The sequence below is a fragment of the Ramularia collo-cygni genome (genome assembly GCF_900074925.1).
Source record: "Ramularia collo-cygni strain URUG2 genome assembly, contig: RCC_scaffold10, whole genome shotgun sequence".
Classification (NCBI taxonomy): domain Eukaryota; kingdom Fungi; phylum Ascomycota; class Dothideomycetes; order Mycosphaerellales; family Mycosphaerellaceae; genus Ramularia; species Ramularia collo-cygni.
The window spans coordinates 781401-805029 of NW_019716264.1; the positions used below are offsets into that span (position 1 = coordinate 781401).

The 23629-nt window shown below is 53.1% G+C and overlaps 9 protein-coding genes and 1 non-coding gene; 5 read left to right on the forward strand and 5 right to left on the reverse strand.

Annotated features, from left to right (window-relative positions):
- Positions 1 to 909: 909 nt before the first annotated feature.
- Positions 910 to 2200, reverse strand: RCC_06858 (related to choline-phosphate cytidylyltransferase; the record flags this gene model as incomplete). XM_023772118.1 has 2 exons in its annotated part: positions 910 to 1998; positions 2048 to 2200. The coding sequence occupies 2 exons, from the start codon at positions 2198 to 2200 to the stop codon at positions 910 to 912; spliced, it is 1242 nt and encodes a 413-aa protein (XP_023627886.1).
- Positions 2201 to 3020: 820 nt separating this feature from the next.
- RCC_06859 (probable protein phosphatase 2C) lies at positions 3021 to 4778 on the reverse strand (the record flags this gene model as incomplete). XM_023772119.1 has 7 exons in its annotated part: positions 3021 to 3268; positions 3320 to 3409; positions 3498 to 3758; positions 3808 to 4099; positions 4150 to 4223; positions 4290 to 4623; positions 4743 to 4778. The coding sequence occupies 7 exons, from the start codon at positions 4776 to 4778 to the stop codon at positions 3021 to 3023; spliced, it is 1335 nt and encodes a 444-aa protein (XP_023627887.1).
- A 1474-nt stretch (positions 4779 to 6252) lies between these two features.
- On the forward strand, positions 6253 to 7824 carry RCC_06860 (uncharacterized protein; the record flags this gene model as incomplete). Its single annotated transcript, XM_023772120.1, has 1 exon — positions 6253 to 7824. The coding sequence occupies one exon, from the start codon at positions 6253 to 6255 to the stop codon at positions 7822 to 7824; it is 1572 nt and encodes a 523-aa protein (XP_023627888.1).
- A 522-nt stretch (positions 7825 to 8346) lies between these two features.
- On the forward strand, positions 8347 to 9216 carry RCC_06861 (related to dehydrogenases with different specificities (related to short-chain alcohol dehydrogenases); the record flags this gene model as incomplete). XM_023772121.1 has 2 exons in its annotated part: positions 8347 to 9126; positions 9178 to 9216. The coding sequence occupies 2 exons, from the start codon at positions 8347 to 8349 to the stop codon at positions 9214 to 9216; spliced, it is 819 nt and encodes a 272-aa protein (XP_023627889.1).
- A 362-nt stretch (positions 9217 to 9578) lies between these two features.
- Positions 9579 to 11440, reverse strand: RCC_06862 (related to 4-coumarate-CoA ligase 2; the record flags this gene model as incomplete). XM_023772122.1 has 4 exons in its annotated part: positions 9579 to 9941; positions 9998 to 10748; positions 10800 to 11274; positions 11341 to 11440. The coding sequence occupies 4 exons, from the start codon at positions 11438 to 11440 to the stop codon at positions 9579 to 9581; spliced, it is 1689 nt and encodes a 562-aa protein (XP_023627890.1).
- A 1259-nt stretch (positions 11441 to 12699) lies between these two features.
- On the reverse strand, positions 12700 to 13789 carry RCC_06863 (related to lipase/esterase; the record flags this gene model as incomplete). XM_023772123.1 has 2 exons in its annotated part: positions 12700 to 13045; positions 13113 to 13789. The coding sequence occupies 2 exons, from the start codon at positions 13787 to 13789 to the stop codon at positions 12700 to 12702; spliced, it is 1023 nt and encodes a 340-aa protein (XP_023627891.1).
- An 864-nt stretch (positions 13790 to 14653) lies between these two features.
- RCC_06864 (uncharacterized protein) lies at positions 14654 to 15190 on the forward strand (the record flags this gene model as incomplete). XM_023772124.1 has 3 exons in its annotated part: positions 14654 to 14752; positions 14810 to 15031; positions 15086 to 15190. 3 exons carry the CDS (start codon positions 14654 to 14656, stop codon positions 15188 to 15190), a joined length of 426 nt encoding a protein of 141 aa, XP_023627892.1.
- A 378-nt stretch (positions 15191 to 15568) lies between these two features.
- RCC_06865 (related to transporter (major facilitator superfamily)) lies at positions 15569 to 17570 on the forward strand (the record flags this gene model as incomplete). XM_023772125.1 has 5 exons in its annotated part: positions 15569 to 15612; positions 15661 to 15891; positions 15943 to 17317; positions 17367 to 17461; positions 17510 to 17570. 5 exons carry the CDS (start codon positions 15569 to 15571, stop codon positions 17568 to 17570), a joined length of 1806 nt encoding a protein of 601 aa, XP_023627893.1.
- Positions 17571 to 17898: 328 nt separating this feature from the next.
- On the reverse strand, positions 17899 to 18001 carry tRNA. One transcript has 2 exons: positions 17966 to 18001; positions 17899 to 17934 (listed from the first exon to the last, which is right to left on the reverse strand). It is a non-coding gene; the product is annotated as a tRNA-Pro (tRNA).
- A 2190-nt stretch (positions 18002 to 20191) lies between these two features.
- Positions 20192 to 22357, forward strand: RCC_06866 (uncharacterized protein; the record flags this gene model as incomplete). XM_023772126.1 has 2 exons in its annotated part: positions 20192 to 20388; positions 20443 to 22357. The coding sequence occupies 2 exons, from the start codon at positions 20192 to 20194 to the stop codon at positions 22355 to 22357; spliced, it is 2112 nt and encodes a 703-aa protein (XP_023627894.1).
- Between the last annotated feature and the right edge of the window lie 1272 nt (positions 22358 to 23629).

Here is a 23629-nt window from a genome sequence, read left to right on the forward strand (position 1 = left end):
TTAAACATTGACGTACAATCAAAAACGCAAGTCTCCTTGTGTTGTTGCGGATAAACAGGATGGAGCAGTCGGTGGCAGGGAAATTCATTTCGGGGATTGTTCCTCACCACGATGAAAAGACTCCAAGTCCATACCAAGGTAGCCTCCTTTGACAACGGGTGGGGGTGAGAGTGTGTGACTTGTGACCTGCCAGCATCAAGCCATATATCCAGGATGTGTTGACCAGGTTGTTATGTAAACAAACAACCAATACAACCGACCTACAACCAAGTTGAACCAACCTCCCTCTGATTCCTGAATAGCAGTCTGAATAATGTCACCCCTGACTTGTACCGTCTTCAGACAGCAAACAACTGTTGTACTACACACGCCTCACGTCGCAAGCCGCCGGTGACTGACATGCTTTCCGTTCCTCACCACCACTCCAGGTGAGACAGAATAGACCGGCAACATCCCATGGCTTCCGGGCGGCTATGGACAGACCGTGGCCTTTGGGAAAGACAGCCAGGCCGCACCAAATGCCGCTATCCAGAGGCCGGCCGTTCATTGACAAGGCGGAGATACAAGAAACAAAGTCCCGCCCGTGTACTGATGAGGCGAATAGAGGCGTCTTGGTTGGGTGGAGAGTGGAGAGCTCGTGCTCCATCCTCGCAGATCGGTGCAAGCCTTGCTCATCATCGAACACAAGGCGCCGCCCGCAGAAATGCAGCTACCCGTTTCCCGGGAATGGCCATCCTTTGACGAGCGAATTTGGTGACTTGGAGCCGAGACCTGCAGACGCGGCGTACAAAAGAAAGCTTCGCTGTTGGGGATGGAGGTCTCTGCAATGCAATCAATGTCTGTCCATTGTTATGTCGCTCCCATTCTATTCCCAGTTCATCCATAATTAATTCCCATCCCCCGTCATGTCTAAGAGTGCACCTGATCCAATACCTTGTCCCCCTTTCCAGCCCTTTGCCTCCCTCGGTTCTCATCAGGCTCGTCAATCGGACTCCGTTCCTCTGCGCTATCATCAGGACTCTGCGCTCTGCTATCCGAGAGATTTCTTCGCTTGCTTCCTTCCATCCAGCCCTTGACACCGCCAATCAATCCCATGGCATACCCAGCCGCAAAGTCCATGTTTCCACCCCGTCGGCCAGGTGTGCTGCTCCTGGCGCTCCCTTCTGCCGCCAAGGGGCTGGTGACACCAAGTCTACCAGCAACACCACCCTTCACAGAGGAAGGTGCAGGACTGTTAGGCCTGCTGGGCTGCCAGAACTGTCTCAACTCCTTGCCTACCTCCTGCCCCGTTGTCGTCCAATTCGTACGGATGGTATCCCTCAGTTCATTGACATGACGCTTGATGTCCAGCTCATTCTTCTTCAGCCAGGAAATGTTCAATTCTTGCCTGCTCGTGCCTCTTTTCAACTGCCGACCAACATACTGCTCGTAATCGCGCACAATCTTGGTGATGATACCGGTGGTGCTGACGCCTTCGGTCCGTTGAGTGACGAGGAACATGCCCTGTTCCTTGATCGGTTTGTAGATGTCGTCGCCCTCACTGGCACCATATGGAATGTCGTCATGGGCGACAAAGTCAATGTCGTGCTTCTTCAGGAATTCCATGTCGATGATCCACGGRCAATCTTCAATCACTTCATCCACCCAGCGACAATGACGGAGGGACTCCGCCCGCTCCTTGCCGGACATGACCGTCAAACCTTTACGCGTGTRGRTCTCRGTGKYSSCSGTRWCRYYMAMRAWRARATATGTGTCGGGAAAGGCCGTCTTGGCCTGCTGGAGCTGGCGCATGTGGCCCAGATGGAAGAGATCAAAGACTCCGTCGGCGTAGACACGCACAGATCGGTCGGTGGGCGGCTTGTTGGTCTTGTAGCCTCCCGCCGGGTCGACGGCGCCGGCTTGAGGTGGTGCCTCCATTCTCATATTTCCGGCCTCACCGTGCTCGCCGGCACCGTCTGCCGCACCCTTGGGCATTTCCACCTTGCTGCCCGTCTTGACCTGCGGAGCTTATTAGAGCCGGACGCGAAGAGGAATGCACGAAACTTGCCTCCATTTTTCCGTTGGTCGATGTCGCAGCCGTGACCGAGCTGCTGGAGCGAGTGCGTTTGGAAGTGACATTATCAGACGCGTCGTGAGGGTTGACAACAGCGTTATCGGCCATGGCGGAAGCCGGCCGCTTGTTATTGCGTTTGGGAGGCATGCCCGCTTGCTAAAACGATCTGGGTGCGTGCTGGCTAGTTAGGTAAGGTATGCGAGCTCCCGGTCGAAGACGTGTCGTGTTCGTCACCTGAAGGTTTCCGGGCACAATTAAGGTAAATGAACAGGGCAGGGTCCAGGCCACAAGCTAGCCAAGGGGATGTGGAGCCGGGAGGATGAGTGCAGCATCAATCGACAATCGAATGAGCACGTGGTTTGCCGATGCTATAGATGTTGATGGATCTTGGATGGAGAGTATTTGTAGATGGGTTATTGCGGTTACATGTATTATCTCTCATCCCCAGTGACGCTGCCAATGTCACCTGTCATGCCGTCGCTATCGGTTTACCAACTTTCGACAACGCATGCAGCAACGTCATAAGGGACAGGTTGACGACTCGACACAGTACTCCAACTACGGGGTAACTTATCCGCTTCCCTTGCGAATCACGGCATGTCGATGGTGGGAATCACAGGAAATCATCACCTGTTACAACAAGTTTCACATCATCGTTCATGTATTGCATTCGTCCTCCCCCTGCGAGAAGAATATTGCTATATCATTCCTTCAAGACATGACGCAAAACTGCACCCAGAAGCTCTGTGCACCCGCATGCGTCCTGTTATCGTTGGTGTTGGATTTATGGGTTTGGAATCGTTCTTTCGGCGATGAGTTGCTATGCTGACAAGAATTTGGGTGGTGAARAAAGGCGTGCTGAAGAAGTAATTGTAGACGTTCCTTCGTCGGGCTGGTGGTGGGGCGTGGTGTGCGATGCGAAGGGGTATCAAGTTTCACGAATCTCCGCGCTGGCAGCATCGTCTCGTCACTTGCTTGATGTGGAGTCTGCCACTGGCTTGGGTTCATCCGTGGTTTGCTTCGATTCACCCACTTTTGAAGGTGCCGGTGTCTCGCCTCGTTCACTCCGCGATGCATCAGTCTTCTCGAGCGATTCGCCGTTGAGCTTCTGCGTGGAGTCTTTGTTGCGCAGCAGCTCTTCCAGGTCCTTGTCGTCCGTGTCCTCTTCGGCATCGCCACGCTCATCCATATCGACGTCGTCGTCGTCACCGCGGCCTGTCAAAATCTCAGTACCGTCACCGAGATGAATAATACGACCACTCCGACCTAGCATTCGTGTACGTTGATCCATGTCCATGTCATAGTCGTCGGGCGAGTCGTCAAAGCCGTGATGCATGCCAGGTCCTCTAAACTCGGCTGGGAGGGAGTCAGCGATGCCATTCCGGCCATTCCGGAGACGACTCCTTCCGTGCAGCGAGAGGAGACGAGACGGGTGAAGACTTGCCGTACTCGGGAGGAGCGCAAGGCCCGTCTCCATTTGCTACTCGCTCGCCGACCATCTTGTACCACTCCTCCTTGGTCTTGCCGTTGAGGAGGGCAATGACCACCATGGTCATGTTGTCGCATCCCACGCCGCCAGTTTCTGAGTTGGACGCGAGGCAGTTATCCATCATGTTCTCACAGATTGCATGCAGCTCTTGCTTTGCGGCGATTCCTCTTCGTACAAATTCCACCACAGCCTGCGAGGACTGGCAATCCCAGATGCCTGGTTCAACGTTAGCTTTTGCGTCATGTCCTTGCTCAATCGACCATACCGTCACAAGCGACAACGAGAAATTCGTCGTCCTCTCCCAACTCATGCTCCGTTACGTCGGGAAATGCGGTGACGATCTGCTGCTCGGGGGGAAGATCGGCGCTCTTCTTGAATTCAAAGTCGCCGATGGCTCGGCTGAGCGCAAGGTTGCCATTTACACGGCCAAAGTCAACGAACCCGCCAGCAGCACAAATGCGCGCCTTTTCGCCCTCATTCTGAGGCTTGTGATCGAATGAAAGAGGCTTTGCGCGGCCTTTGATACCCAAGACGGTTCTCGAGTCGCCAGCGTTACCCTGTGCGCAAATCAGCTTGTGAACTTCGCGTTCTGATGTGATTTACATACACAGTAAATCTTCTTGTTCGTAATGATAGCCACTGTGGAAGTGCATCCAGATACCTCTTCTTCGTACTTTGGATCTGCCAGACGACATTTGTCAGCAGGCGAAATGTGGTGAAATTGACGTGTGCGCGGGTGATACATACCACTCAGGATGGCGCGGTCGATGGCTAGGAAGCCGTCCTTGAGAGCCTGCTCAAAGTCGAGCTTCTTAAAGGACTCCTGCTTGGCGATGATCTTGTGCAGGTGCTCGCCGGTGTATAGGGCGACCTTGTCGCCGCCGTGGCCATCGTAGACGCCAAAGAAGGATATTCTCACGTCTCCAGCCGCAGGCACGAGCTCACCGTCACCGTTCTCACCCTTGCCTTCATGTGGTTGTAGGTCGAGGATGGCGGCATGTGCGTCCTCCATGCTGATTCTCCAGCCCTGCATGGCGCTGACGCCAAAGGCGACCCGCTCATCCTGGCCCTCGTCGGACTTCTATAGGCGCAGAAGTGTGATCAGTGGATGTCGGTGTGTGATACAAAATGCATGGACAGACTCGTCCACATCCCTCCGCAGAGACTGTGGCTGCGCAAGACATGACCGGCGCAACGTACCTTGTCCACGACGGGCTCCGACAATGTCTGACCCATGCTTGCTGATAGCTAGGCTCGCCAGGAAAGGGAGCGGCACGGTCGAATGTTGTCGCAGGGCGGTGGGATGCGAGACAATGGCGTTGAAGGTGGGCGGTGGTGTCGGGTGGGGTATTTCCTGGCGAGAACTGCCTAACTAACAGCACTAGGGCGGGCGAGAAGTCGTCTGGACTGTGGTCCTCGCGAGCGGCTGTAGGCGAATGGTAAGATGACTCTTTGCAACACTTTTGTCACAGTTGAGATGTAGGCTGTGCGAGGTGGAGACTTTGTTCGGAGTTGATGAGTTTTCACGGTGTGATCGCGTGGTGTGTTCGGTGGATGAATGTGTACGACAGCCAAATCCAAAACCAAGATGGCGGTGCGGGCTAAATCGTCATTGCCGCTAGTTCACTGCTCGACACCATTCCACGCTGCGCTGCGTCGGTAGTTCTCGTGAAATAATCATGAGCTGACCATGACCAGCGACACGGTAATCTTTGCCATCTGACAGGTCATGTACGGCCGGTCCTCGGTGCGTCTTCTGCGCAGAGTCTCGAGGATGGCATGACGATGCTCGACGTCTTCTTCCAGTCCGTGCATTTGCACCCGATGGTGTTGCAACCATCACGCTCGCGAACGCGTCCACCGTGCGCTGGGTAGTTCTAAAGCCACCATAACGACGAACCTTGCACTGCGAATAGTACAAGGCCCAGACTTTGACTAACACATCTTGGTGCATACGCGGACGACGATGGACAGAGTATCCTTCCTCCAGATGCAATGCTTTCCCTCAAGCGTCGCGACGGCGACATTCATGACATGGAGGATTCATGATGGACGCGAGAAAGCTTCCTGTGAACGGACATGTCCATTTCACCGCACCATTCGTGTTCAATACCAAGCTTCGAATTTGTTGGTCAAATAGTCGACACCAACATACCCTCACTGAACAAGACCTCGAGCCTTTCGACTGACGCGATGGAATTTCCAAACCCTAAAATCAATAGCAGCAGTTAATCATGCTTCCGAACAACATCTTAAGAAGGGCTTGCTTCACTCCCTTTCATAGCGCAAACCTATCAGCTGCGATGGGACGATTTGCGACGCTCAATTGCCAGGTATGGATATCCCATGTCGGTGATTGTGACAAGGTAAGGTAAGAAGTGTTTGATTGGAAGTTTGGGTAGCATCGCACAATACAATAATGAGCAACGCTACAAACACGAACGGAATTTTGTCAATGCAAGTCAAGCAGACCCTCTACCTAGTAATGCTGATACTGTGCATCTATATCCGCGACAGCTAAGCCAACCTTGTGTGGGTACAATGGTACTAATCGCGGATCGAAGCTCCTCGCGTTCCCCGCATTGAATGGCGTACTCCCCTATTGCGCCTAGCATTCACGCTCGCTTTGGCTAGAAACGTCTGTTTCACACGCCCACACCAGCCAGACAAATCCCTTCGCTCGGGACGTTGCAGCCGAATCGGGAATGCCATGCCCTCCTTGGTAGAGCGGCTGACGGGAAAGAGGAGTGCTCTTCCCATCCCTCACGACGACGGGCTATCCCTGACCACGACCTCTACATCCGACAGCGGGAGCAACAGCAAGGCACGCCTTGGCCACGACGGGCAGCACCGGCGCGAGAGCAGTCTACTGAGCTTGACAACCAGCGTCACCGACCTGGGTTCCAACGTGCGGCGGAGTGTCAGTCTGCGATCGCACCGAACGAGTCCCAGCACCGGCAGCTCATTTGGCGCCAGAGTGGTGCGAAGCCCATTGCGAACGGCCAGTCCACGCCCAAGTTCAGGAGAGGGGAATTTGCATTTGCATGAGGAAAGCAGCACAGTGCCATTGGATAGCGCGGCCACGCAACCACCGCCGCTGCGGAGGAAGATTTCCCTGTCGGCAAAGACACTCCAGCACAAGTTCCGCTCGACGGAAGCCCTCCCAAAGATCAACACCGCTGTCTTTTTTGACGGCGCAGGAGGCAACGTCCGCTCCTCACCTGCGAGTGCTGTATCTCAGCAACCTCCCATGTTGGTCGGATCAACAGCTGGCAGTACGCCGGCTGGCTCCAAGCGTATACCACCGCCAGAACTTCAAACACAGAACAGCTTCTCACGAGATGCCCACTCTTCTCATGGCGCGGGCAATGGCGCTCTGCTACAGCCGGTGCCGTCCCTCTCAACCGCAAGTCTCATGAACTCCAACTCAATCTACAACCAGATCCAAGAGACATCCGCGAAGCGCATGGCCACCATCGATTACATGCGGAGAATACATGAGGGTGACATCTACTTCTTTGGCACATTCCACTATTCTTCCTCTTCTCTCTCCTCCATTCCATCGTTGTATCCACACAAGCTTGGGAGAAGGGCTACCAACTACTTCATTCTCGGCTACAGTCTCCCTGCACTCCTAGATATGAACACCTCATCGCCCTTGGAGTACCTCAAAGCGCTCTCGTCCCTGCTCTCCGAGTTCGAGACCTTTCAAAATCTCTCCGGCTTCGACGCGAGTGGCAACACCCTCTCCAAAGGCCGCATGGGTAATATGTTCAAGTCCAGCATGGGCCTTGGCCACAGAGGTGCCAAGGGTCGTCGCTCGAGTACTGTGACTTCCGATTCGTCGGCATCAGGCATGGACGGTCGACAAGCCGATCTGTTGGGCATTCCTAGCTCTGCCTCATCCCGGCAAAGCTCATTCTCCAACTCCTTTGGCAGTGGTGGGATGGAAAGTCCGCAGGACATGACCTCGCCAATCAACCCTACCAATCACGAATTCTCGTTTCTGTTGACGCCACATATACCCTTCGAGCCCGACTTTCAGGTGACGTTGGGCACGCTGTGTGACACGTTGATAGATGCGTACGCGAAGCTCATCGAGTTGATTGCTGGTCCGGAGAGCTGTACGCCAACCATGGGAGCGGAATTTGCAAAGGCAGACAAGGCTATCAGGAAAATACTAGTCGCCAACGTGGTGAGGGAGTTTGAAGATTCTACCCGGGCTGCCGTGAAAGCGGAGGTGGCGGGTTTAGGGAAGTTGGTTCTCGGCGGGCTGATGTGAATGACAGCAAGCGGGCGTTGCATCTCGCTGGATACACGATGCATGATTTGTACGAGAGATACCCGGATCGGCGTTAATTTTAGCAGTAGAATGGGTGGAGAATATGTTTGTATAGAGTCATGTCATAGAGAAAGTTCTTAACGGCTGTACGCACGACATACAAGCATTCTCATCCTTCGGGTAGGCACGAGGTAGGTACTCCTGTTGAGGGTGGAGGGCGTTGGCAAAGTTGGCCTCTCCATGCCGACGTCTGCAAGAATACTACCTCCATGCTGACTCTTACACAGATTTCAACATATGCATGGTGTACTGATTCGCTACGCCAACAGCTGATAGCTGGTCTGATGCATATCGGCTAAAGTGGCCCCTCACTTGTCATGCGGTCCCATCTTGCGGCATGGCGGCTGGCCAGATTGAGTATACCGAACGCGAGCTCCAGTCATCATTCAAAAGCGATGCTCTATACGCTTCTGCTGTCTCAAACACATCAAACCAACCGCTAAGCTTATTGATCGGACAGCCATGGCCTCTCTTGGCCGTCTCGCTAACAAAGTCGCCATCGTAACAGGTGCAGCTTCAGGCATTGGTCGGGCGATTGCTTTCCAGTATCACAAAGAGGGTGCCAAAGTGGTATGTGCTGATCTCAGGGAGTCGACGCTATACAAGGGCAGWAAGGAGGAGGACATTACCACCCATGAACGCATCAAGCAGTTGGGAGGTCATGCCATTTTCTCGCAGGTAAATGTCACATCGCCGGACTCTGTACAAGGGCTTGTTGCAGCAGCAGTCAAAGAATATGGAAGATTAGACGTCATGGTCAACAATGCCGGCGTCTCCCTTGAAGCTCACGCTGGGTTCAGACCGGTTTGGGAAATCGATCATGCCGTCTGGGAGGGTACTCAACAAGTAAACTCCACTGGTGTTTTTCTGGGAATCAAGTACGCCGTCCAGCAAATGTTGAAGCAAAAGCCACATGCGAGTGGAGATCGAGGCTGGATCATCAACACCTCCTCGATTCTGGGCCTAGTAGCTGCGGAGCACACAGCTGCCTATTGTGCGAGTAAAGGGGCGGTGGTGCTTCTGACAAAGGCTGCTGCGTTGGATTGTGCACCCGAGAGGATACATGTCAATGCCATTGCTCCCGGGTACACCGAAAGCTCAATGACGGGGCCGCTATGGAACGATGAGGATGCGAAGAAGAAGTTACTCGAGAAGCACCCTTTCAGAGGGCTCGGGCAGCCGGAGGATCTGGCCAAGGCTTGTGTGTTTCTCGCGAGTGAGGACGCACAGTGGGTTACAGGGGTAAGTCACGAGCTGCCRGTCTCTTTGACATTCACTGACGCTGGATTCAAGCATACGCTTGCTGTGGAGGGCGGATATCTCGCGAAATGATGGATATAGGGTTAGGGTTGGGGTAGTGGCTGTTTAACACAAGTCCACAATGACAATGCGAATGACCAAATCAATATCTCTTCAGCACGCATCAACAATATGTTTACCGTTCGTGGTATTGTGCTGTCTCTCCATCATGTTGTTCCATCTCTGATGGATAAATGCCGTTTTGACTGGATAAATCAATCGGAATTTACTGCCTCCCTCTCTATTCGGCCGTGGCAATATGGCTTTTTTCAAGACAAGTAAGTGGCAAGACTGCTGAATGTGTATTGAAACATACATACAACACGCATCCATCACTACAGAGGCCATATCAAAGCTGTATCCAACATAAATCTGCCACATAGACATGCTGCCCCTTAGAGCTTCGACTTGCCACTCTTCGACGCCTCAGCCTTGACTCGCTCCTTGAGAACTCTTCGCAATATCTTTCCAGTCCCACTCTTCGGGATTTCATCGATGAACCTGATCCCTCCTCTGAGCCTCTTATGATTCGAGACCTTTTCTGCGACCCACGCGATGATTTCGTTGGCATCCTTCTCGCTGTCCTTGTCGCTTGGCCGCCCAGTCTCCTTCTCCCCAGCATCCTTACCACGTTTAGCATGAACAATGTAGGCCCGTGGAACTTCCGTGTGCTGTTCTGTATCTTCGACCCCGATGACTGCAACGTCATTGACCAGAGGGTGATCCATGAGCTTGCCTTCTAGCTCTGCGGGGGCCACCTTGAACTTAATTAGCTCTTTAACTCGATCAGTGATGTAGAAGTTGTGCTTCTCACCTGAAAGCCCTTGTACTTGATTAATTCTTTAACTCGATCAGTGATGTAGAAGTTGTGCTTCTCATCCTGGAACCCAACGTCTCCAGTCTTGAACCAGATCCTTCCGTCTTCCTCCACGAGTGAATCCTTGGTTGCAGTCTCGTTCTTCCAGTAGCCCTGGAAGATGTTGGGACCAGCCAGCCATAATTCACCAGCCTCTCCAGGTCCCAGCTCCTTCCCTTCCGCTGACATGTATCTTGCCATCATATTTGGGGCCATTTTGCCCACACTACCAACACTCGAGAGCCACTCGTCCCAACTCTGCTGATGGGCCAACGGGCTGGTCTCACTCAGACCGTATGCTTGATTGATCTTCAACTTGAGTTTCTTGTGCACTGCTTCGACCAATTCCCGCGTAAGTGGCGCCGCGCCTGAAGTAATCATCTTTACGCTTGAGAGATCATRGTTTTTCACTACCTCGTCTCGGGACAAGCGGACGATGATCGGAGGCGCTACGTAGATGTAGGAGATCTTGTGCTTCTGGATAGACTCAAGGAAGAGCTTCAGATCGAAGCCTGGCATGACTACAACCTCGACGCCGCGGTGGAGTGGCTGCTGCACCAGGCAGGTGAGACCGTAGATGTGGAAAAATGGTAGGACGCCTAAGATCTTGTCCTTGCCAGTGGAGTAGTTTTGTCCAAAGGCAGTGTGGAGCTGACAAAGGTTGGAAACGATGTTGCTGTGTGTGAGAATCACGCCCTTTGGCAAGCCACTGAAGAACTGTCAGCAGGTTAGTTTTGAACAGCTCGATTGTAAAACATACGTCGTCCCGGATGAGTACACGAGATATGCCAAGTCCTTTGGTTGTGCCTTTCGACGACGGATTCGAGACTCGAGAGACTTTGTCAGCCGACTCCAGTGGCGGAACTTGCCAGTCTCATCATGTTGCTCTCCAAGGAGAAGAATGCGATCGTCTGGAATGCCGGCTTTCTTCGTTGCTTTTAACGCGGCAGGGAGGAAAGCCTTGGTTGTCACAACAGCTTTACTTCCGGAGTTGGTGAGTTGGAAGGCCAATTCGTCGGGAGAGTATCCCGGATTGGCAGGGGAAACGACTCCTCCTGCGTAAAAGGTGCCATAGATGACAGGACCAACGTCAATATCGTTTGGCACGTAAAGGTTGAGGACATCGCCCCGTTTCCACTCCCATTCTTCCTGGAGTCCCTCGCCAAAGGTGATTGCTGCTTGCTTCGCTTGAGCCCAAGTGTAATGTCGGTCCGAGACAGCAGATCGATAGATGACTAGAAAATTGTTAGATCGCAGAACAGAACAGAACATGCAACTTCTGGGGGAGATGATGATGATACCCTGGTCATCAGAGAACGGTTTATCTTTCCGTTCGAACATGAAACCCCATAGATCGACTTCGGGAATGGAGATATCTGGGTAGGAGGATTTGGTAGGCATTTTGTGCAGAGTAAGCGGTGCCTGCAAGGATGTGTTGGATGGGAATAGATGATGACCACGCTGCGTCTTTCTTTCACGTGAAGAGCCGCGAAAGGGAGTCCCAGAGCTGTGGGTTGCAAAGGTCGGCACCTCAGACAGACCATCATGACGATTCTCGCCTGACCGCGTCAACTTATTTATAGCCGCGGTTATTGTGGAAGCCCTTGGCGCTTCGAGGTGCTGACGTCGGGTCGGCCTTCGGGCTTCTCCACCTCCATCCCACCGCATGGCAGGCACTCCACCCTTCGAAACTTCCGTCACCTCAACGCGAAGACATCTACAGTGCTACACMCAGATAACAAGCCCTCATCCTAAAGCCCGATGGATGCATAGTAATGGTCTGTCTGGAGATGGAGCAGTTGGAGTGCAAGCAGACAATCTCGTTTACCGTCCTTAGATGTATGTATAGGGTGCCCGGGCTGCTAGAGATCTCCGCAAGAAGAAGAAGAACATTACCGGTCGCTAACCTATCCTCTTCGTCGTTCGCGAGCACGGCGTCAGCAGCCGGATTATATGTTCCTATGTTAGCCGCGACGTTCGACTCCCGGCTCGACCCGGGCAGTGATCTCGCAAGTAGCGACTTCACTAACGTCCGCCGATCCACGCTCGCTATCGAAGCATGCATATCTCTCTAGTTACTCTATCGCCTAGGCGAGCGCCTATTAATCGTCTCTACTAGGATCGACAGATTTACGAGCTCTATAGCGATGTTCGATTTGTGGGCAGATTCTCTAGTTACGCATAAATTTAGAGCTGGTCTTTGTACTCAAGTTGCAACAAGTATGCTTTATAGAGCCTAACGGCACATTCTTAGTCCAACCTACTACCCGACCTAACATCCTACAGACTATATAGCATGTTAAAAGCGACGACCGCGAGACGTGCTCGACACTATGGGTCCTTATCCCCGACAGCCTTCGCTTAAATCAGTCAGCTAAGCAAGGACAAGCGGCTTAGAGGAAATGCTGGTAACCGGAGATTTGTGGGGATAATGTAGCTCGTTCTGTCCTTGGGTCGACTATCTGGCAGAACCAAGCACTCCTGTTACCAGCAATGATCATCACAATCTCTGTCATGCATACAGGAATAAGCCAATGAGACTGCGTGTTCTTGGCAGGCCATTGACAATGTGGATAGTATGGTAATACACCACAGATGCATCGAAGGCGAGAAGAGGCCCGCCTTCTCGTACGCGTATGCTGAGCTCACCCTCTTACTCATCATTCATGTAAATGTAGGTCAACAGTTCCCCCAGCAACAGGTCGACCCAAGGCCCATCGAATACCATCATGCATGACATTGTCCCATGCCTTGCTTAACGACAGCTTGTCGCCAAACCGACGGAAGCCATGCGGCACCCCCTTGAAGAGGTGTACATTCACTGCGACTCCGTTCTCCGCCAKGAGCTTGGCATAAATCAACGCCTCGTCTCTCAACGGATCCAGTCCACAAGCACCGATTGTCGTTGGCGGCAAACTACTGACCTCCTCGCCAGAAGCAAGGCCAGGATTCGCCCTGCGATCCTCGACGGGAGGTCGTTTGGGACAGACAAGATCGTTGAACAATCTACGTTGTCAAGGTCAGCTTTGGTCTGCAGTATTCCACGATGACGAGATGAGACACTTGGACGTACTTTATCCTGCTCATGGGCAGAATCGGAGCGAATTCATTCTCAGCTTTGCTCATCGGTCCCCACTCACAATCCGCCATTACAGTTACCGGGATCATCAGGACTTGACCTTTCAATGGTCCAGCCTTTCCTGCAGCTGTCAATGTTTGAGCAAGAGAAGCCGATAAATGACCCCCAGCTGATATTCCACCAACAACAATCTGCTCTGCATCTCCTCCAAAAGTATGGGCATTTTCGACAGCCCAGTCGAAAGCCTCTTCAGCATCAAGCCATGCAGCGGGATAGACCCACTCAGGTGTGTGGCGGTAATTGACATTCAACACTACCACGCCTGTTGCGWCCGCTATGCGAMTACATGTTGCGTTTTCGGAGTCCAGGGTTCCGAAGAGAAAGCCGCCGCCATGGARGTGTATATATATCGGTAGCACTTCATCTTCCGGGGCAGACGCAGGACGATATGTCCGTGCCTGCAGGTCGAAACCGTCCGGAGTGGATATCGTATGGTCTTTCATCTCGACTTTCGAGGAGAGAACTTTCATTTCCAGTGCCGAAACATTCTCTCGAACGCTATTGTTGGTGGCCTGGAGTTCTCTTGGCGTCTGCTCTGTTGATGGTGGAAGTGTGGCGAGCAAAGCGCTAAATTCCGTGCTTGCGCCTCCGTATATGGAAAAGTCGGCCATGGTACGTTTCCTGTGTGTTTCTTTCAAGGCCGAAGTTTGATGTAATTTGCTTCCACCCCATTCAACAGTCAATGTCTCAGATTTACTATCCCGAGGTCCCTGCAGCTGTTCCCCTCATTGTCGGCGCTAGACACGCTGACATGACTCGATGTGTTCTCTCCCAAGGCTGGAGTGTGCCGTTGCACTAGCAGCTCAAGTGAATAACTGCGAGGTTCCCTGAGCTGACGACAGAAACCATTGGCTTTGGGGAACTCTCCACTCCGGACTGCGTTCTACCCTGTACTCCCACGCGATGAATTTATTTTTCGCGCAGTGATGCCTGCGTGGCCTGGACCTGGGTCTCTCCGATGTCAACCTACAAGGTGTCACCGGCATGGAAGAAGCTCCAGTAACAACGCAAGGCTATCGCGAGGAAGGACACTTTGGTCGAATTCCCTAAAAGATTCGACATGAGCTGCGATTTGGATTAGCCGAAGACTCTCGACAGGGCATCTCGATGCTTCCCTTACGCAGCAGGATACGCGTTGTACAGCACACACGCGCGATGGCATGGCAGTAAGAAAGAGCAGGGAGGCCATGCGTGACTTTCATCCCAGAAATCACGCATACATCTTTTCATTGGCCTATACCAACTTGACTTTTTCGTGTTCCTGAACGAGAACTGAATACGGCCTGCAGGGCAGGCATATCCATAGCATCTGGAAAGGTAACAACCAGAAACTTATACGAGGTTAAGCAGCACAAAGACGAGTTGAGTTTCTTTAAATTACCTCTTATTCCCAGCCATTCATTTCCTCATCTGCAGTGAAAAGACCCAAGTTCCCAACTCGAAAAAGACCAGAAAGATCGATCCCTAATACCATCATGCATATCAATCAGCTCGCTATCATTGTGACATCGCTCGCCATCGGCAGCGTGTCGCAGTTCACAGACTGCAGCCAGTTTGGCAGCGGTTTCGGCTACGTACGAAGTTACTCAAAATCACCCTGCAATGCCGTCGCTAACGATGAGGACTCACAGATCTGCAGTCGCGATGGATCTACGGTACGATACTGTCAGCCCGATCAATCGCCTCAGGTTGTCGACTCCCAGTATTGCGACTATGGCGATTGTCAGACGAACCAAAGTTCAGGCTCCTGCTACTATGGCGTCGGCAACCGTAACAGGGCTCGCGGTCCTACAGACTGCTCGCAGGTTAACGCTGATGGAGGATACATCTGTAGCTCTGACTACAGGACGCTGGTCAGTACAGCATCGAGAAGATCCCCAAGGAGCTGCTGATTGACGTGCTTCTAGTATCAATGTTCAGGCTTTGACAAGGCCCAGGTGGATTACTGTCCTGATCGAAGCTGTTTCGCGTCGACTACCGGTGATCACGGAGAGTGTGTGGGCAAGAACTAGTAGCAGCTCTGACGTGGAGAAGAGAGCGGTACTCGTCGTTTATGGTGCATGGATCTAGCTGGACAGTGAATGTTGTGATCTTTGAAAGACGACTCCTGCAGTTGGATTATACCACACATCTGTAAGACAACAACGATAGTGATAACCGTGGCGTATTGTGGCTCTGATCATAGCCCCTGTTGATGTGAGACAGGCAAGGTGGCGTGAGTCGAGTTTCTAAAATGAGACTCAGTGCTTGATGGATGTGAACAGGGGTACCACACCAACTTCAAACCTACGTGTCACCATCTTCAATATGCTTAGAAAGACATGTTGTCATAACCACGTACGGCTTATAGCAACTACGCAGCATAGCCTCAGGCTCCACTCAGACTTACCATGGTCAGAATCCCTTCGTMGGGCCCTCGATATCGCCGAGTTCAGTAAGTCTCGAGCACGCCATTTGGAGGGCATCCTGCTTATTGAAAAAGGGACGACGTTGCGGAACGCGAGTCCTCATCTTTCGAACAGCATGCGGTCGACTCTATTGATGCCATCAGTCTTGGGGACTTTGATAACGGCACCTGGCAGAAGCAGATCGGGCCCGATTTGCTCGATGACGGCTATGATGGTGCCGCGATGATGGACGGAGTCGTCGCTGTATGGGACACATATGGCAAATACTGTTTCTTCATCGGCTTGGGATTCCTGGTGGTTGCCTTGCACGTCTTTGATCCACCTCTCCGCAACGGCCATTAACTGACAAGATACAGCGAGCTCATGGCCTCCACAAGATCCTCGTATGAGACGTACGCCCTCTCGGAGTTCAAGGCTCTTTCTATGAAAGGTACCTTGGACGTTCTAGGAGCCCTGGGCTCTGCGAGTGTCAAGATTCCTATCGCCAAACTTTCAGATGTCATTGGGAGAGGCGAGACCTATTGCATCATGTTACTCTTGCTGGTATTCTCCGCAACTGTGCACGCTTCCTCTGTCGGATTTCGAAGCTATGTTCTCGGGTCATTGCCATGGATCTTCGGGGCAGCTGGTATTGCACTACTTGATTTCATTGTGATCTCGGACGTTACTTCAATGCGGAAGAGAGCGGTGGCTGTGAGCATGCTCTATCTTCCGTTCCCATTCACTACCTGGCTTGCCGGGAGCATCGTAGAGACTGTCAAAGATGGCATCGGATGGCGATGGGGGTATGGAATGTTCGCCATCATCATTCCACTCGCAGCATCGATGTTCGTCTTAACGATACTTTCATTGCAGCGGAAAGCGATGAKAGCGGGTTACACCATCGCCAGGAGGACAACGATCCGAGGACTCTGCTCTCGCATCGATCTTGGAGGCTCGTTGCTTTTGGCCTCTGGATTTGGACTCGTGCTGCTTCCCGTTACGCTGGCGGCGCAGAGTCACGATCATTGGAACTCCCGATGGATCMCAGCGCTGATTGTATTTGGGAGCCTCCTTTTGATCTTGCTGGTACCATACGAGGCCTTTGTTGCCAAACATCCTGTGATACCAGTGGCATACTTCCGCTCCAGAGCCATTGTGGTTGCAGTTCTCGTTTGCACTATCGATGCCTGCGGGTTCAGAGTCACACACACGTACCTGTTCCCGTGGTGTATCGTCGCTCATAACTTCTCCACCCGCAATGCCCTCTATCTGGAACACATCAACGGTTTGACCCTGCTCGCGACCAGTTTCTTCGCGGGCTGGATCATGATGAAAACACGATCGTACAAGTGGATGAGTGTGATTGGAGCCGTGATTCGTGCCGTGGGCTACGGCTTCATGATTAGACTGCGTACGAACGGTAGCACCACGACTGAGCTCTTCGTGGTACAGGTCATACAAGGCCTAGGGAGTGGATTCCTGGAAGGAAGCATGTTTATGGCGGCACAGATTGTGGTCCCTCATGCGGAGCTCGCGCAGGTGACCGCTTTGATCGCTATGACTGCTCATGTAGGGGCTGCGATTGGCGCGGCCGTTGCCGGTGGGATATATACAACGGCGATGAAAGGCCAGCTAAGAGCTCGGCTGGGAATAGGGGCTTCTGCAGAGCGGATTGACGACCTGTACGACTCCATCACTGGCACGCTTCCGGAGTGGGGATCCGAGGATAGGGCTGCCGTTGGAGCCGCTGTAAGTCTTCTGGGTTGTCGAAAAGGGAAGCGTACTGATTGACTTGCAGTACTCGGACGTTGTTGGCTACATGACAGTCGTGGCGCTGTTCGTTGCACTTCCGGTCGTGTTGCTTGTGTTGCTGATGCCTGACAATAAACTCAGGTGGGTGAAGTGATCGTGTCATGGTGTGCTTTGCTGACAGTCGTGTAGTGATGCCAAGAATCTGGTGGAAGACGCAGAGGACGATAAAGTCGAAATGCGAGTAGTGTAGCGAGGTTCGATGGGAGACTCGGTACTTGTTACAACGACGTACATCTTTTATGTATGATATGTCCCATCCGAGAAAGATCGGGTGACGGAGAATAGCCTGACCCCTTTTGCAAGGAGATTCGATGGACTTTGCAAAAGAGCAAAAGGATAGTAGAGCAAAAGTGCGGGTCGGCAGTGACACTTTGTTGCCAGCCGGTGGGAGCAAGCCTCACTCCTCGGGGAGTCGAAAAAAAGAAAACGCCAAAGAGTATTTGGTAAGAATCAAGACACTTGCTTACCTTCCATACTTCGATTCAAGCCTCATCACCTAGGCGAAAAAGAAAAAGACTGGGTCGATCCGGGGATTGAACTCGGGACCTCTCGCAAATGGCACTCAGGGTGAAACGGACAAAGTCCCCCTAAGCGAGAATCATACCACTAGACCAACCGACCGCAGTGTACCAAGGAATAGGGGAGCTCTAATACCAGGAGTATACCCTGGGATGGAGTTCTACCTCTAGACCATTGGCCCAATTACTATGTAGCAATTGTGTGGTGCGGGAGAGGTTCAAGTTGAATATAAGGCTTAGTGCGTCCCTGGATGCTTGGCACATGCCTCCAGCGACTCGTCGGGCAGGCTGAATTCTACCGACTTGGGCGTGTAGGGTGTTACCTGCTTTGGTCTGATGTGCCTGACACTGTTCAAGGAGTGGTGCAAGCACTCATTTGTTGCCCTTATCCGTGAGATGTGAAATTGGAACAAGGCCCCGTGACGGCGGAGCAAGGCCTCGCATGTACCTTGTACAACAATAACGAAGTGTGTAGCTTCCTCCTTCGTGTTGTTGCAATGCCGTTCTTTTCGCACAGCGTCTTTTTGCATCGGAGTTTGTCCGATCCACAGAGCACTCTTGAGCAGGTAGCTCTGGTGCGGTAACAGCGAAAGCAGATCTTTAGCTATCAGGAATGTCATCCGATGCAAATGCACGCCGCAGTTCAATTCACCAACTTGGTAGGGCTCTTGCCCAGATGGGTCAATCAAGCGTGAAGCACAGAAGTTGATGGAGACGCTGGGGAGGTCTAGGCGGCTTGGAAGAAGACGAGGTCGGGACGGACCCCGAGGCGTTGGGTGTTTCATTCTCAGTTGTGGGATGTATTTGCCACGAAGGTTGATTGTAAGGGAAGACGGTTCGTGAGCCGTCTGCACGCCACACTCAGGTTTCGTTAATCCGCAAAAGAAGTGTAACACCAGCTGCACGCCGATGACGCCAGCCAACCGAAGATTAACACCTGCGTATCACAATGCGTGTTGTAACGTCGTCCTCTTATCGTCAACAGCCAACAAATGTCAGCCACTCTCGATCTCACCGCTTCATTTTGCCGTTCTCAGACCAGCCCATCGATCGGAGACAGCGGAGATTGCAGACCATGGGACGATGTAGGAACTTGCCGGGACTAGCATCTGGTTCTGCTAGGATCTGTGTTGTACTATTGTCGTCCACAAAGAAGATTGTATCGATTGAAGAGGGCGAAGAGGACGATGGAAGGAAGGCACACAGGAGCTGTGGGAGTCGTGTACGATGTACATTGAAGGCGATTGACTTGTGGGACGTTACCGCTGGGACTTTTGATTGCAGGGACCAAAGAGCATCCAATCGTTGGCGCCAGGTGCCTGCGCCAGTGGAAAGACTAACTTTGTTAGAACAAGCCTCTGCTCCTTGATCTCCTCTCGGATTGGGTGCAGCAGCGGGTACCTGCACAGCGGCTGAACGATCGGACCGTTCAAACTCTCCTCAACCCGCGTGTAACGGCGAACCTTTGCCGCCGCCGGAGAAACGGCGGATGATTGCGACGGCGGCGAAAGCGCACATGGAATGGCAGTGGCAGGAAGCATGTCACCTCCGATGGGTTTGAAGCAGGTGCTTGCTGATGATGCAATCGATTGTTTCGTGTCGTGTCGGAGAAGTGCAGTGGTCCCTGTGTAGGAGGAGGACGGGAGATCTCGAAGAGGCGGCCTGCAGCCGAGCACAGCAGGAGGGCTACGGAGCACTCCCTAAGTTAGTCGAGGTTGAAGCGACAAGCATTCCATCCGTTGTCTCCACTAAGTTACTCCCCCTTCTCGAATCTTGATCTTCCAGATTCGCAGCTGCCTCTACCACCTCCATCCGCAACGCACCCGCWCCGCACTCTGCTCTCGTATTCCACATCGGCCGGGACACATGCTGCATCCATTCCTTTGACCATGGCCGGATAACCCACCACGCTCTCTCCATTCATCCACCCTCACCGCAGTCACTCATTCGCTGTACATACTTTGCCGCTCGCATACACTCCTTTGCACCGACCGACCCAACAAACACGCCCACACGCACACGCACACGCACACGCACACGCACACGCACACGCACACGACGAAGACAACGACAAAAACGACAACAACGTGCTACCCGTTCCGTACCCCTCTCCTGAACCGCACATTACGCTGCATGTCCGGACACAAGCCTTCGCACGCTCCCGTCGCCTTACTCCGTCTATCCCCACCTGACCCACCCCGACAACACGCGCTCTGTTCGTCCTGATCCCACACCCGAGCTGCGCGCTCTCCAACCCACTAGGTAGCCCTCCACTGCCTCGAATTGAGCAGAGATGATGATTGATATGGGGCGTGTGGCCGAGGGCGCCATCCACCTGGCCTCGCGTGCTCTCGTTGAGCGAACCCCCACGCCGGCCGAGGACAGCTCTCGCGCGTCGAGCACCTGTAAAAAGGGCGACGACAGTCCCCAATGCATCACCCCGGCCTCGAGGCAGAATCAGCAGACGATCGCCATTGTTCTTGGTGTAGTGTGAGTAGACTGCAACATGTTGCAGGTCGGCCAGGCCGCTAACAATGTACAAAGAATTCCGCTCTGTGGTGCAATCATTGCCTTGGTCTTCCTCCATCGACGATTACAAAAGAAACAACGCGCCGAGGACCTCAACGATCCGCACGACTCGATCGACTTTGGTATGCAAGGCGTCCAGAAGTTTGGTGCAAAGCGAGCCAACAATGGCCGAAAGAATCCTGAAATGATAGTCACCGACTTGGGCGGAGCCACGCATTCCGGCAAGAAGGGAGGTCACGGACTGTCGTTTGACTTGGGGGTCAACAGCCCCTACTTGTTGCCTGCTGGCATGCAGGGCTCGAGCGAGTCGATCCACAGCATGTCTCGCAACTTCCACGACGACCATGATCCTTACCGCCCGGTGACCCTGATGCGGCCGTCGATGGATAGTGAATCTGTACGCTTCGGTCGCCTGCACGACGACAAGGGCTCACTGTACTCCCTATCCACCAACCACTCTCCCAGTGCGGCGCTCATTGCAAATGCTCGACCCATGTCTCGTACATATACCAAGGACTCCGTCTCCTCTCCACTCGCCAGCACGCCTTCCTCAGACTTCCCGCCATCGCGTTCGAAGCACAGTTCATTGAGCCGTGATTCCCATGCATATCAAGAAAAGGAGAAGAGTCTGGCACACATTGTCGAGAGGGAATTGCCGTCGCCACCAGCCGCCCCAGCGCCCGTGTTGTTACAGATGCCACCACCGAGAAAGTCTTCGGCCAACAATCCAATCCCACCTCGCAAAGACTCAATGTCGTCGCCCGACGCTGCAAGCCGTCCGGAGTCGAGCAATTACGGCGACGACGAACCATATGCTCCGACCAACCCCAATGTAGTCATCGACGAGCCGTACGATATCGATCCGCTGGAGATGTATGCTCGCTACTCCATCGACGGTGCAGATGCGCAACCAGCACCCACTTTGCACGCACCCCAGCCACAGCGAATGTCGACATTAGGCGCGCCTAGCCTCTCCATCGTCCCGGGCCAGTCAGGGTCAAGACTATCAGTAATGGGTGGCGGCCAGCGGCTGTCCGTTATGGGAGCTGGAAACAGGTTGTCCGTAATGGGCGCTCGTCCTCTGCCAGCAGATCTCCCAGAAGACAATCCCGAGGTCCGCGCAAACAGAATTCGCTCCTTCTACAAGGAGTACTTTGACGATAGCAAGCCCGTTCCCGCGAATGCCCAGTACGAAGTAGACGACTACTATGAGGATGGCGTCATGGATGGTGCCATATATGATCCGGCCACTGGTGGATTCTTCATTCCAGGCTCCAAGCCATTTGCTCAGCCTGTTGGCCGCAGAGCAATGACGCCGCCACCACGTTCCAAGCCGCGTGTYAGCGGCGGCAATTCTCCAATGCCACATCAGAGGAAGTTCTCCACGTACTCCACCATGTCCGGCGGTCGTCCTGGTATGAGAGGTCGCCCTATGGCGCAGAAGAAGCTACCACCTCCAATGCCACTGTTGAGCCTGCCGACTCCTCACGCTCTCAAGCAGGATGCTTGGATCTCGAACCCCATCGATTTCGCTCCTCCAAGCTCTGTTCGCACCGTCCAGAACGGTGCCAGACCCGACTCGCCATTCGGATCGCAGCGGCCTTACAGCCCAAGTGTGCGAGCATTCACCCCTCTGGCGTCCTCCTTTGATGTTCTGCAGGTTCTTCCATCTCCTCATGATCTCCGCAAATCGACCACATTCACAGCGCTGGATTTTGCGCCTCCATCCCGGATACGAGATCCTGCTGCGAGTGGTGGAAGCGACAACGGAAGTATCCGCAGCGCCCGTTCAGGAATCTCCGCCATGCAACATCAAGCAGTGCGGGAAGGCGCATACCGTGTGTCCCGCATTCCCAAGGAGATGGTGACATCCCGGGAGGATCTGGCATCCCAGCTGCGGCCGAAGATGGACATGGTTTCAAAAGCATAGAATGCGTTTAACCTCACGACACCCTCACAAAGCCTTAACGACCTTATCTGCATTGGGAACCTGGCGCGATTGCTCCTCACGACTAGAGAGCCTTGACACACTACAGGCTGCTGCTCATACACTATTCCTCCTCCAGCTTGGGTACATGTCGCCAGCTAGCATCTTCACTGGCATCCTCGGACGCGTAACCTGCTTAGATGTATATTTTCCCCAACAAATTCGCTTCTTGTCACTCCTTTCACACGGCATTAGCGTCTATAGCATTGTTTTACACTACAGACACGACAGAGAGCGCAGCATGCATATTACCCGAGCTGGCGGTGCTTGGATAGGTTTTGGGCCGGCGTCTAAGATAGAGAGTGGGTTTAATGTGTTTCTTGCGACCTACCGGTTGATAGGCGCAACAGATGGCCATCTTGGATGGACCATGGCCACTGAGCAGCCTGCGAGGCTGGCACGTATCTGTGTACATAGTGTATGTACAGTCAGCTGGTCATGGATGAATGAAAACAAAAAATTCTTGGACAATAATGCTGTGTGTATCGACGACTCTGAAACGTTCGGTACGCTCTTGAGCTCAGATGCGAGAAAGATGTCACTGCGCCACGAGGGCTGGAGATTGAACCAAACAGCAACTGACAACCAAAGGCCAAGCATGCGAGAGAGACAAACTGACCGCGCCTGCTTGAGAGCGGTGATGGCTCTTGGTTCCGGACTTCCACAGACAACGGTTGATTGTACAACATCACGGTCAGAGCAATCTTTCATGGGAGATGCAACAAAGCCCATGGCCATATCTAGCCATCCTTGAGCTGACATGTCTCGGACACTGCCATCCTGCAAACAGATACAAGACACGCTCCAACAAACCCTCTGCTTTGGTCGCCCGCTGAGTCTAGTTAGGATGCAGCGTTGCTTGCCTCAAGCTACAGGCTTCTCGACCAGATTGCAATGTGCTCCGCTGCCACGAAGCTCGTTCGTCGATACTAAGCAAGAAAGTCTTTTGACTCTGACAGTTCCTCTTTTGGGCGATATTGTCGTCGATTTAGGGAGGTTGGACTTTTCCAATCGAGCTTGCTGATGAGAAGAACAGTTCTTCGCATTCGATAATGGAAAACATACCAGCTAAACCTATGGTTTCTGCTCCGCGTATTCCGTCCGACAATGGCCCTGATCTCGAGGCGGATAAATGTGAAAAGGATGATGTCCCGGCTCCACTTCGCGCGTGACATCGCTTTGTGGAGCCCCTCAGCCCCTCACGGTTCCGACAGA